This window comes from Lepisosteus oculatus, chromosome 21 (genome assembly GCF_040954835.1).
Source record: "Lepisosteus oculatus isolate fLepOcu1 chromosome 21, fLepOcu1.hap2, whole genome shotgun sequence".
Classification (NCBI taxonomy): Eukaryota; Metazoa; Chordata; class Actinopteri; order Semionotiformes; family Lepisosteidae; genus Lepisosteus; species Lepisosteus oculatus.
In genome coordinates this window covers 4729470-4743289 of record NC_090716.1, presented here as the reverse complement: position 1 = coordinate 4743289, position 13820 = coordinate 4729470, and the positions used below count along the sequence as shown (strand labels likewise).

The 13820-nt window shown below is 38.3% G+C and overlaps 1 protein-coding gene across 14 annotated transcripts in view; it reads right to left on the bottom strand.

The window, feature by feature from the left end:
* Window positions 1-1653: 1653 nt before the first annotated feature.
* dgkza (diacylglycerol kinase, zeta a) overlaps window positions 1654-13820 on the bottom strand; it is a 174900-nt gene continuing 162733 nt past the window's right edge. For all 14 annotated transcript variants that reach the window (XM_015338596.2, XM_015338600.2, XM_015338597.2 and 11 more), the window contains 3 exons: window positions 12506-12542; window positions 11903-12002; window positions 1654-3189 (listed from right to left, as the gene is read on the bottom strand). In XM_015338596.2, the coding sequence (XP_015194082.1) occupies window positions 3073-3189; window positions 11903-12002; window positions 12506-12542 (254 nt within the window). In that variant the 3' untranslated portion in view covers window positions 1654-3072. The remainder of the gene's footprint in view (window positions 3190-11902; window positions 12003-12505; window positions 12543-13820) is intronic.

Below are 13820 nucleotides of genomic sequence, written 5' to 3'. Positions count from 1 at the left end.
TATCCATTCCCTGAATACAATGATTTCAAAAGTCCAAAATCGCCGTGTAGTCTAAGCAACTAAGCAAAACTAAGCCACAAAATATTTGGTGAGATTCACCTATTTCCCCTTATGTTTGAAGAAACAAAATTACTTTTTTCTTCCTGCTGTGGCCCACAGGAAGAGAACAGAAAGCTGCAGGGACCTAAAGCATCAGACATCTTCATTTAAGGATGAATACACTGACATGCCTGTAAAGCAGAAAAAGTGCATCTTCTTGTCTGAAATGCATTCTCTTCACGCAGACAGAAACCAATCCGAAGGGCGTGGATTCAGAGAATTTCTTCTGTTCACCATGAAGAACAGGGAGGTCATTATTTCAACTGACTTCTTCCAAACAATAAGACTATAATCTAGACTCCTTAAAAGCTGCAAATGAAACACAAAAGTATAAGTGGATGCCATTTCAGAGCATTTTAAATAAAGGCTATACATTAATAAAAGTGGTGTCAAGCTTACAACTCTAACAATGCTGTTAATAAGAAAGAAGCTAGAATCGATGTTGAGACTACAGTATCCTGTACTTTAAAAACCTATGAAAGCATATTGTATACTATGCAAAATGTACATAATCGCATAGTAGGTATTACTAGGTATTGTAGAACCTTTAATAATTAAATATATATTTCACGGTCAAATACTATTAGCATCTTAAATCTTATACTTCTCATAGTACTCAAGTAAATACAACTGCTGAAAAAGTGAAAAAAATCAATTTACATTGAGAGAACCAGCATGGATGCACATGTACAGTATACAAATGCATACATTTGTACACATGCTGTATACTGTATATTGTATGCAACTACTGTATACCTGCATACAGTAATGCATATATACACAAAGATTGGTTCAATAAATGTTTACAGAATGCCATGGCTGTTAAAATGACAACTTCCATAAATCTATAAGAATCAATTAAACACGTCCTAAGAACGTCCTGAATAAAAGCTGCAATTATATTCCGAGACCTTTGCCATTTGCTTGCTTGAAGAAAAGTTCCATATGTTTGCTTTAAAAGAAAGACTACCTTTCACATCGAAATCTGAATTGGTTGGCAGCCAGTTAAAAAACTGTTGCCAGCAATACAGATTCTTAATTATTTTTTCATCCTTCAAATAGTTTAGGTCTGTGGATATGGATGTTGAAACGTACAGTACTTTAACACTGGTCCTGTAATTTAATCACATTGGGAGTCCACAATCCTAACATTCTGGCAACTAACAAAGCATAATTTCTTCTGAAAATATCAAGGAGATCGAAACACCTATAATGGAATTAAAAGATAATACATACAGTCATACAATAATGATATTTTGAGTAAATGGAAACCTTCATTTGAACATACCGTATGTATAACATTTTTCAACGCAAACAAATAATTTGAACTAAAATTCGTAATTACATCAAACTTTCAATATTTTTACCCAATCTCACTCTACAGTAAATGTATACTTTAGGTACAGAATTTTGTAAATATTACAATATTAAAAAGTACTGAAATACAATCTGCTGAGGCATTTAGCTGTAAATGTTCAGATGCAGAATCTTAATTACTGTGACACTTTAAATATAAACAATCCAGAAAATTAATAATTAACTCCAACCCAACAATAAATTAAATTAAAATTTAATTGTTTAATTAAATATGTTTAAAGGCCAATCTTAGTTTGTACACAGAACAAATATTTTGATAATAAATAGGGTTCACAAATATTTTTAAAATAAAAACAGCAACAAGAACTGAAATAAAAAGCATTATTTTGGAAAATAACACCCCACCTTTTAAAAATAAAAGATCTGAACCCAGAAACTGAGCAAGAATTAACTCAAACAACTCAAACTGTGAAGCCCAGACCCTGTTAAACCAAGCAAGCTTTCTCAACCTTTAAATGAAGTAAACAATAAGGTGTCTCTATAAAGCTATCCTGGTTATATGTAACAGTAAATTAGAAGATAATAGCTATTTATTCTGAAAAACATATAAAATGTACATTTTTATGATACAAACTCTGAACATCACGAAACAAATCCACAAAAGTAAGATATTTTTACAGCTATTCCTTATATAAATATTTACTCCATACTGTAATAGGAAATATCTCATGACTGAAGTACACCATTTAGAAAACTGAACAACAAGCAAAAAAACAGTTTCAAGGCATTCAGAGCAGGTATTTGTTTTCCTACAAAAATGTTTTGACCTCAAGCTACTAAAGAAGTTTACAGTACCAAGTATTTTGTATTGGAAGCCAAGTGAGTGCTGGAGAAGAGTTTCTACAAGACAGTACAGCATTAAAAGATACAACTTGCAATTCTTTCTACAGAACAGCATCCGTTTGTTAAAAAGAAAGTTAAATTTAAATCTTTAAAAATTACAGAAAAAAGAAGCATTCAGTGTAAACCTTCCCTTCTAACTTAGCAGTACAAGAATAAAAACTACTCACTGCAGTTTAAGTAAACAAAGTTTGAAAATCATTCAAAATATTAAAGGATTTGTAGCAGTCACATAAAATGATGAAGATACCAAAAATGTTCCATCTCCAGATCTCTTACTCTCTTACTTAAATGCAAACTCAATCACATTTAAATCACCTGAGAGGAGATTAACATTGAAGGCATTTCCCTGCATTAAAACGTGCCAATACCCTTCAAAATCCAGAGCATTTGTTTCCGATTATCAACAGCAGTGTAAGCAAAGGAATCCAGATTTTATTTTTTACAATTGTTTTTTTCTTTAACAACAGAACACCCCCCAAGACCAGCTCTATCATTAACAACAATTTTTTTTTGTGGTTCGCCAGCAATAAAATGAAGCCTGGACTTTAAGAAAGGCAATAACACCTCTTCTATCTTTTAGACAAAAGCACGTCTGTGGCAGAGGGGCACAAATGAGCCACACTGCCTTACCCTTTTCACAGGAAAACTGTGGCCAGGACTAGAGACACCTCTGGTCGACCCTGACAGTCCCTTGAGTTTTTATCTGCTAACTATATTTTTTTGGTACAGGATTATTTGGCACTTCTGGGCTAATCATACAGCTGTCTCCTGGTCCTCCCTCTGGATCATCTGGTAATGTTGTCTGTTCTCTAAGTACGCTGCCAGTTCTTGATCCTTGGCTTTCTCTGCGCAATGTTTTGGGGTGTCACCCTGGAAAACAAAAACAAAAATCAACCTCCTGTTCCTGATTTATCTCCAAGTGGTGGGCAGCCTCTACCCCTGCTATACTTTCTGAAGTCCTTTGACTATTTGGAGTGAGATTCTCTCTGGTAGTTTCTAAATCAGTTCGGAGAGATCCATAAAGTTAGGGAGATAATGTATTAGAAGAATAAACTGCTATATATACAGTATATTACCCTCCAATACAATATGACGGATGGACAAGGCAGAAGTAGTCTTCATACTCTTCCATTCATACTGTATTTTAAAGCAGGACAAGTCTCCATTCTGTTTACCACTTACTAATGACTAATGCTATTTATTTATAGATATATTCCTCCTTGAAATGAATACATTCCTTGGGACAGTTAAGAATAATTTGGAATAACTTCAAGAAGTCCCAATCACCTTTGACTCTCATCCCACAAAACAACAGGACCCCCATTTTTATACAGAAATTCGGGAATGTTCAAAATTGACCCTTTCAGGGACAGGTTAGTTCACCTTCAGCTGCAGTTCTAAGTATTTATTGCTCTCCACTAGACCTCCTGCCAAATGAGGATTCTTCTCTTGATTAGTCTGTGTAACAGATAAACGTTTGGCTTACGTGCATTATGGCAGCTAACAGAGTGATCACCTTGCATTGGTAACAAATCGATTACGTTGCATTGAGTTAATGGGTTTTGCCTTTCTTGAGGTCGTCCATAAAGAACTATCCACTGCCTAGGTCAACGGGGCCTGGTGGGGGACTATACGGGCCTGGAAAATCTCACTACAGCACTGCTGGATTCATCTTCATGTTTTATTTTTGGATGTGGATGTTTAGGATCTGTTGTGGAATGGTGTGAGAGGAGTAGATACCCGAGGAGAGATGCTTGGGAATGCTGTTCTGTGTTGGATTGCGTCATTGTGTGGTTCTTATCCCAATGTATAAAATAAATTGGATCATAAAACCATTTTTTCACTCAAGGAAGGATATTTGACCTAAACTGAGAAGCTGCAGCCTTCATCTAATGGAACTCTGAATTTCACAATGCCTTCCATGTTTAATCTCTGGAAAAAACATTTGTAAATATATTTTTTTTTAAATGACACAACGGTATGTTTTCCTTCCACATACATAAGCCTTTCCTTTAAAAAAACAAGACATTTTATTAGCTACAGGCATCACAGACCTTTCTTTGTCAACAGCTTGGCAATATAAAATAATTTTAACAGAATCTGTTGATCCCACCTGCCTGCACAGACATTTCTGAAACTCCTGTTTTTTGTGATCAGCACAATAAAGTAATCTAGAATCAGCTTTGGGGAGTAACTGAATAAGCTCTGCTTGAATCTACAGCCTTATCTTAAGAATACATTCAAGTTCCTGATGTCCTTTATTTTCATCGGCACCAATTTTCTGTGAGACACTCCTAAAATGTGTTTTAAGGTACAGCATGCTATGCCATTCACTGTTAGTATTACAAACATGTTGTTAAAACTTTGCATGTATTCATAGGTGGTTTTCTGTTCAGAAAAACACTTGTGCTTAAAATTCAGTAAAAACACAGAAGTGTAACTGTAGATTGGCAGAGGATATATACATAACACGATGAGAAAAGAATAAAATTGTAATGCAACAAAATTACACCAATTTGCATGGATTTACAGAGTTGGGAGTAGAATTCCAAGCTGTTTTATTTAGAGAGATAAACAAATACAGGGTAAGTAACATTCTGAAAGTTTTTTCAACAAGGCTATGGATTATGGGTACATCATACTGTACCATCAATTGAATGATGGCTGGTTGTGATACTACACAAAGCCTGTATACACAAATACTAAACAAGTAAACAGACAACAGCATACAGTATCAGCCAAAAGTATCAAAAACCTACTGCTGTGGTAAATTCTACAAGATCTTGTGACCCACTAATCCATCAAATAAATGTCAGAAAAAGCACAGCTGCCAGACTGCATCATGCCAGGTCAGCAGGATTCAAGGGTGTTGTCAAAACAGTAATTGTGTCATATGGCATATACAGACAAATTTGCTTAAAAGGGGGGGGGGGGGGGAGTTGATCAATTTGATTTTTTATTAAACATGTTAAAAATGAGACAGAAACTGCTGTTGCATTAAGAGTTTAATAATTTTGTGACAATTCTATATATACTGCATTATCCTTTATGGACTAAGATATATGCAGCTCATTACCATGATCCAAGCAATAAGAGGTGCATTGGACAAATCTGCCTTATTAAAACATTTTGAGGGCTCATTCATCATTAAGAGTTACACTTACTAGCTAAACCATATACAACTGTTTATTCGTAATCCTCTGTCATTTAAGAGTTTCCAATCTAGAAATGCATGAACAACTCATTTTACTTTGGTGCTGAAGCAAGGATCTATGTTCTACAAAATATGTTTTTCATTAGAACCCTTGCCTCTTGTGAGTGGTTTTCTGTGACTGTTAAGAGTTAAAATTCCTTTTAGGTCTGGCAAACCCTCTCTCCATCTCTTTCTTTCTCAGGTTTTAATTGGTTCTTGTTGCCAGCTGGACAGTGTCCACTAATGAGCTCTGTCAATTCATAAAAACAATCTGTTAGCAGCACTCAATTGTCTGTCTAGCTCTGCCAGCACAAGCTTGGCCTATTCTTAGTATAGGCACTGGTGAACTTAGGCATTGCCCCATTTCCCCTCTGTGCAGAGTTTGCAGGGATAGGCTTTAAAATGGTAATAAGAAAAACCCCCAGGGAAAATGATGCCTTCACTCAGAAGGTTATACAGATTTATGTCTGCAATCCCTCAAGGCATGAACAGTCATGACATGACAAATTTCTGCTTGCTGCTGGTTTCTATCAGGGGAAGGGTAATGAAGCATGGTGCTAATGATTGGTGGACAGCTTTAAAAAGCTCCAAATGGCACTATAACTAGGCTCTATTTTTCTCCCTGAAGTTCACTCACATTTTAACAAAGCTGTCAATTGTACTGAGTAGCTACAACTGTTGTAGACACACAGTGGTGGGTGTACGGGAGACACCTTTGCACTCATTGCTCCACAGATGGAAACCTGGTATTAAACCTAAATTCTAAAGGCCAGGTGGACCCTTTTGCATAACTGATGTACTGTATTCACTGAGATATCCAATATCCTATAAATTACAGCTTTGAAGAGATTTTGTTGAGTTTCAAAAGTAGCAGGTTAATGAGAGGTAGACCTGTATTTTATTAAAAAACAGAAGTACAACAAAAGGTTTACTAATGGGGACTGGGTTTAAAAAATGGGGAAAAAGGCCTTCTCCTAGTCATTTTAGAAGTTGATCAGGAGAAAGTTCAAGATGCAAAGTCACATTTCTCAAAGCTTGAACCTGACAGGCAATTAAACCATCAGAGGAGACCAGGAAACAAACTGGAGCCTTTGGAAATATATTTTTGCAGAGGTCTGCAATTTTGTCTCTGTTGATTTTCACATGAGGATTGATCTGCTCAGATCAGTTGCCTTCAAAAGACGTAGGTTTGTGCAGTTATTCAACCTTTCCTGCGTCTTTATTTCTCTGCAGCTTATCAAATGGACAGATGCAATGTGAAGAGAGAGAAAGGAGCTAGGGTCTGAGGAGGAATGACCTTGCAGGATGTGAACCCAGAGGAATGAACCAGACAAGGTAATATCAGAGAACTACAAAATATTCCCCCAAATGAGTGAGGCAACCAGGTGGCTAAAATGAAAAGAAATGAAGACTAAAAATCACACTATTTCTTTGATGGTGATGGGACACCTCTCTACTATCAGAACAAAAATGTAATAGAGTGCAAGACATACAGTATTGTATTATTCTTGCTCAAAGGGTGACCAATGGCAAAGGTATAATTCTAAATCTTTGTTTCTTAGTTGTTGGTATGGACTGTAAATGCAAACTTTTCCGGGCCACAATGACTGTGGCTGCTTTAATCCTACTACAAGTCTGTTTACACAGACAGGTGCTATCATGCACATGTACAACATTATTACCAGCACCACTTCTAACAGCTGTATCTCTTCCCTGAGGTGCTCAGATAAACATCCTTAGGGCAGAGAAGGAGATATGTGGTGAGGAAGAACGCAAGGACCTAGAGTTTAATGTCTGTCACACCAACTGGCTCAGCAAAAAAACCTTCTTTCTGGAAAAGTGTGTGTGTAGTGTAATCACATCAGCAGACTTCTCTCACCTCTCTGCCTCTCCTATCTGAGGAAATACATTTAAAAAAAACTCTCCAGCTGTCCGATGATTCTTCATCTGGTTCGTTCCTCTGGGCTCACTCCTCACAAGATCATTCCTCCCCTGACCCCAGCTCATTTCTTTCAGGTCTCCAGCTTGCACCTGGAAGTTATAGCCAATAGGCCTTTTAACATAAAATGTTTCTGTGTCTTGTTTCTACTCAGAATTTCCTAGCAAACCAGCTAATCCATTTTAAACCTGAACTCAAAGTGTGAGCCAGCATATCATCAGTTCCAGATGAAGACGGCTCTCATCCTTCTCCATCACAGAGGTACTCAGTGTATAGTTGCCACAATCCTTTTGTATGTCCTGTAACAGAGCGATTTTGGGTGTATGTGACTAACACGCTTTTAGATGTGACTGTAACTGCTGAGCACTCAGACTGTGACTCCTAAACGATGCCTTCTGAGTTACTCAGGCACAGCATGCTTAGCTGGCAGGTCTACCTGCAGCCAAAATACCTCATCTGACCTTGGAGAAAAGTGAGAAATGCTTAAGATCGTATCTAACAAAGAAATTGTTTGATTGAAAAGTGCAGCTCAGAAACCTTTTGCCAATTCAGAAATGCTCACTGTGTTCCGAAGCCTTATTTAGACGTGGTTTCCCGTTTTCCACGTGAGTTTTTCTTTTGAAAATTCTAAATAAATACAATAAAAACGTGAGCCAGCAGCCATACTGTACCACCCTGCAGCTCACTGGAGCTCAGCAGGGTTGAGCCTGGTCAGTACCTGGATGGGAGACCTCCTGGGAAGCTATGGTTGCTGCTGGAAGAGGCGTTAGTGGGACCAGCAGGGGGCGCTCATCCTGCGGTTCATGTGGGTCCAAATGACCCAGTATAGTGACAGGGACACTATACTGTAGGGGGCGCTGTCTTCCAGATGAGACATTAATCCGAGGTCCTGACTCTCAGTGGTCATTAAAGATCCCTGGGCATTTCTCGATAAGAGTAGGGAGTTATCCCGGTGTCCGGGCCAAATTTCCCCCCTCAGCCTTTACCGTGGCCTCCAAATTGTCCCCATGTATGACTGGCTTGCACTTGTCCTGCGAAGGACTGGCGCCCTGTCCAGGGTGTACCCTGCCTTGCGCTTGTTGCTTGCTGGGTAGACTCCGGCTTCCCGCGACACAGTGTGGTATAAAGAGGTTTGGTAAATGACATGACAATAAAAACTTGTTAAAAACATCCTGCAATAAATCAGTGCCAAACTTTAGAGTCAGAATGTAAAAACACTACATACTACAGAGCAGTTACTTTGGCAGTTGCCTGTGTTAATTAAAAAACATCTATGCAGACAGTGTCTCAACTATGAAGATGTACAAATATTCATTAGTCTTTGAATTTTTACTGTAAACCACTGCTGGCCAGTGGTTGTGGACAGCCACAGTCCAGCGTGTCCTGCAGGTCACCACTGAGAGCCTTATTTGTAAAGGAACACAACCCTGACTTGATCGATTTAAGTTAACTGGTTCAATTACAGTAAATCAAGAATGGCCATCTATGGTCCTTGAGAGCTACAGGATGTTGGGATTGGCATTTCCTATGCCCTCAAACATTTTAATCAACAATTCACTGATGTAGGTGATCACAACAAACTTGTTCCATAGGTTTACAAATTCATGATATAAGGGTGACAAGGGGATTGTGACAAGGGGGGTGACTTTTGAAGTTACTTAGGTGTTTCCCCACTTTTTTATAATTCATTATTTATGTTATTTTAAACGTATGTTTAGATCTTCAGAGGGACTCCAATACAGGGACTTCCAGGGACTTCTTCCCAGAGTTAAGTGTCACATACCATACAGTAATATTTTTATTTACCTGGAAACTAATGAGGAAAGACTCACAAGAAATTAAATAAATCAAAGCTCTTATTTTCCTTGGATAATCTAGACTGCATTTCAGGATTACTATATGATTTTATTGCATTTCAGCAGCACATCCAGAAAGTGAAGACAGATATCAGAAAAACAGCATGTTGGCTTATTTCTTGGTTTAAAAGGAAGTGCATTCAGAAAGTCAAAAGACTGACGTGATCTGAAATCACAGGCTGTCAAAACTTCCAGGCTGCCTCTGCTAAAGAATGAGAACACTCCTCTTCATAGGCAAAGTTTTTTTTTATCTCACTGCCTCTTTCCCCACACAGGGAGGTAGGTTCTTACACTGTCCAGAACCAGCAGGCAAATAAATCAGCCTGTCTCTGTGGCTGCAGGATTACATTTTTCACTGATGGCTAACATTTATCATCCCTGCTGTTACAGCAGGACACAGAGGAGGTAAAATACCAACCAGATAGCTGAAATGTGTCATCAACGGCAGTTAGTTCTGCTGAAGCAAGAATTAAGGGAACTGCTGAATGTTCCTTTCCTACCTCATAGAAGGCATCAAGCTGCTAAGGGGAAAAGAGACATTTACAGGTGCTAATTTTTAAAAGGAAGAATGAAGGTGTAAATACTCCTTGTTGTCATGGCAATTTTAACAGTCCTCAAAGAAACCAACAGCAGTACTGTTTGAAATCGCCCTAGCGTATAACTACAGTAAATATAGGGGGAAAAAAATTAAACTTCAATTGTCCAGAACAGACTCTGAGAATGGAGACAGACTAACATTAGTTCAACATCCTAGTGTTATAATAGATGGCATAATATCAACAATAAAATTACTATAATAACCTTAAGGGATTCACAAAGCATTATGTCACATGCCCTGATTCAACAGCTATAAAACCAGAGATTATGTTAACCATACAGTAGCCTTCTCATACAGTGAGGATATTTAGAAGTGCAGCTTTGCCATTTGTCTCATCAAGAATGTTTCCAGGCTCTTGAAAGATGGAGGAGCCAGCTGGGATTGATGCCAAAATCTCTCCGACAGAGAGCAGTGTTTCATCTCTGCAGGAATGTCCAAGTCATGTAATATTTTAAGGGAGTGTCCTACCGCAGCAATTTCCCTCATTAGGTACTGATGAGTCTATCTACAGAGGAACATGGGTGTCTTGTGTATGTATATTTTTTTTAATGTGGTGAATGAAGGCATTACATCTGCAATTTTCATTCCGGCCACATGCTGAATTACTAACCACTGAGTGAGGTGCCCCATTCCAGATGTTCTTAGTCTAAGTGGCCTAATGCATAGGCTCACAGAAAATTCCCATCACACTGTATATTTCCTATATTAAAGGAGATTCCAACCAAATCAACTACCCTCTCATTTTAAAGCTATCTATCGATCTGATTGCCTTAGGGGCTGGACATTTTGGGCATGTTATCATTATGCAATTTAAGATGCTGTTATTTGCTTTTGTAATTTTATAGACTTGCCCATGTGTTTTGCTTTCACTCTCCAGGAATCTAGTTTGAATGCTTTACTGCTGTCATCACCCTAATTTACTACATACACCGCCTACTGTACACATAGTTACCTTAATGTATCGCCCTTTTCTGATCACTGAGAGCAAAATGTTTACTTTTTTCTGTCTTTTTATCCTGGCATGTTTAGACTGTTCATTCCAGAACTACAGAAGATAAATTTAAAGCCATTTCTTACAGAATGGGTCTATATCCACACTGGGCAGAACAACTTTATGTACAACAAAGAAAAAAACATTTTTTTCCTGGAAGTAGGTTACAAAGAGAAAAAATTAAGCAGTAAAGCATCAAAATTCATCTGAAGTCCCCAAGACACCTTCAAAGCAGTGAAATTCAACTTCCTCTGGATTATGCTGCACATCAAAAGTCACTGGTTTTACAGCCATTCTCAGATTTATTTGTGGAAAATGGCTTTACATGTTTTATCAATGTCAGCCAGAGCTTAGTGCCTTTGTCATTTTTGCTGCTAGGAGAAAACGACTCTTATTTATCTTATTTTCACAAGGATGTCGGCGAGTCAAAAATGCTCTGGGGTATGTTCTCTCCATTCCTACCTTTGAAGTTTAACAAACAAAACGCACAGCTATCTTTAGGAAGTTCCGATTTGTATAAATACAGTACCAACCCTTGCTACCAAAACTCACACCCAAAACATACATGCAAAGAGACAGAATAGTTTTGTTTGTACACTATGCTCACACAGTGGTCTGGAGGAATAAAAAGCATACTTGTGTGTCTACATTGTGACATTTAGAGGAAAGCAAATCTGTTTCAGTATCTACCCAGACCTTCATTGAACACATTATGCTTTGGGTGGATAGAGGGCATTGTGGGTAAACTGGGCATTAAAGATGAAACTCCACCATGCATTTTATCCAATCTGTAGCATTCAAAATGAATAAAGTGTGCGCTGGGGCCACATGATACAGCAGCAACAGCCCATATATAATAGGTGCTCTGTGTTATATAAATACCGTATATAGACACACATTGAACATTTGATTTTGCCAGAACAGTGTACAGCCCTGGGATCCCACTAGAAATTGACCCCGCTTCTATCAGACTGCTTTAATCCATATCTGAACCTTTTCTTTGTACCTGCAGGTCTGTTTTCATTAGCGACGCTCCTGCCTCCACCAGGTAGTGGCAGATTGTCCTCTGGCACAGAGATGCCGCTTTGTGTAAGACGGTCTCTCCGCTAGGAGAGAGAGAGAGATGGGATAATTAGTTCTCGCAGAACAAGAGCTCTCTTTTCTGTAAAGCGTGCTGGTGACAGACTCCTGATCCAAAACCTTTAAGCCTGCTCTTTTGACTCAACAAAAAAATTAAATAATTCGATTGTCAAAGCAAAATATAATTTCATATATGCACTTTATAAATGAACTGCTATTCTACTGCAAAGTCTGCAAAATACTTGCCATTGAATTGACTGCTAAAAAGCCTTTTAAAGGAAGCTCTGTTGCTTGGTTACAGGAGTCAAAATATTGTTGAAGACATGTGCACCTTCCCAGCAGCACACAGAGTTTGCACAGTTCAGATGTAAGGAGGAAGGCTATTTAAGAACCTGACTCTAAAAGAAAGGTGTGAAAAACGGCAAAACACAACTACACCCACTGGAATGACATCAGATTGCATTATGCAACAACATAACTTCTTCTAAGTTCAAGCAAATGTGAAAACATGGGCTATATCATTACTTACTGCTCTTTCTCCGTTACATCCAATAGTTCAGTTGGAGCTGTTCAAGAAACAGAATAACTTTGATTACTCCTACCGAAAACAAAGCTTGCAGAATGGCTGATCAAGAAAAACAATTCAAACCCAAAAGAAGACTTTGCAAACTTTTGAGGCCATTCACAATTTGCAGCTCTTGACAAGGTCAAGTATAATTCTGCAGAGATGATCAAGAATAGAAGACGCTCCACAGACCCCCAACCCCTGTGGCGTTCCCATGAACCCAGTCCTCAGAGAAGCCCTTAGGGATGAAGCCCTTCGGTTTGGGTGTGTGTGTGTTTGTGTAGGTGGGGGGGTAGAGGCAGGGGAATGGGTGGTTTGGGTCAGTTTGTAAAGATCTTCATTTGATCTTTACTGAATGCTCATTTTAATTTAGACCATGGGCGAATGACATCAGGTGTGCCTAAGAGGTCATGACATTTGTTTCAGCTTCATTTACAGCAGCTGCTACAAAGTGATCTTAAAACAAATATCAATGTTATGATGCACATTTTGTCACTTGAGCATGTCCCTATGAAACAGCAGCCAGCACATACACTCAGAATTGTATCAGAGCAATTCAGGAAATCACACTCTCTGAGTGCATTCAGGTGAATGGACTCCTCTCTTGCTTCCCGTCTTGTGAAAAATGCTATGACTGTGAATACAAAATGAGGAGCGCTTTCTACTGCAAGAAGCATTTTTTATGAGAGCAATTAATTTTTGCAGTTATACGTTTATTGTACCTCAGCTATAATTGATTCAATCTGGGTTTAATTTCAGACTGTTTCTGTACTGGAAGATATTGTGTGCCGGCACACAGTGTGCATATGCATGTGTTTATCTATCTGTCACTTCCACCAAAATCTCAAATACGTCACTTTTATTGAAAAGAAAGAAAATAATTGCAGTGCCCATCAGTTCCAGGATATTTGTTGACTTCACAAACCCTGAACAGTTGTGAAGTTAAGAATATTACATTTTATTGATGTCAAAATTTCATTTAGGAGATATCTATCCTGAAACCAGCAAATGGTTTATGTTGATGATCAACTGCCAGTGGGAATCTAGTGTTCGCAGAGCTGCTCAAACACTTGGATGCCTCATGCTTTGGTAAACACAGTTCTGCATAGCTAGGAGATTGGTGGATGACGTGCAAAAGCCAGTGCCCAACAGTGCAGCTTCCAAGGACACTAGCTCAAGAAACGGAACAAAGAAGAAGATATTAATTGTTAACTCTTGCTTCCACAGTCAGATGTCTTAGTAAAAGGCAAGGAGCTACAATTGCTCATTCTTACCTATT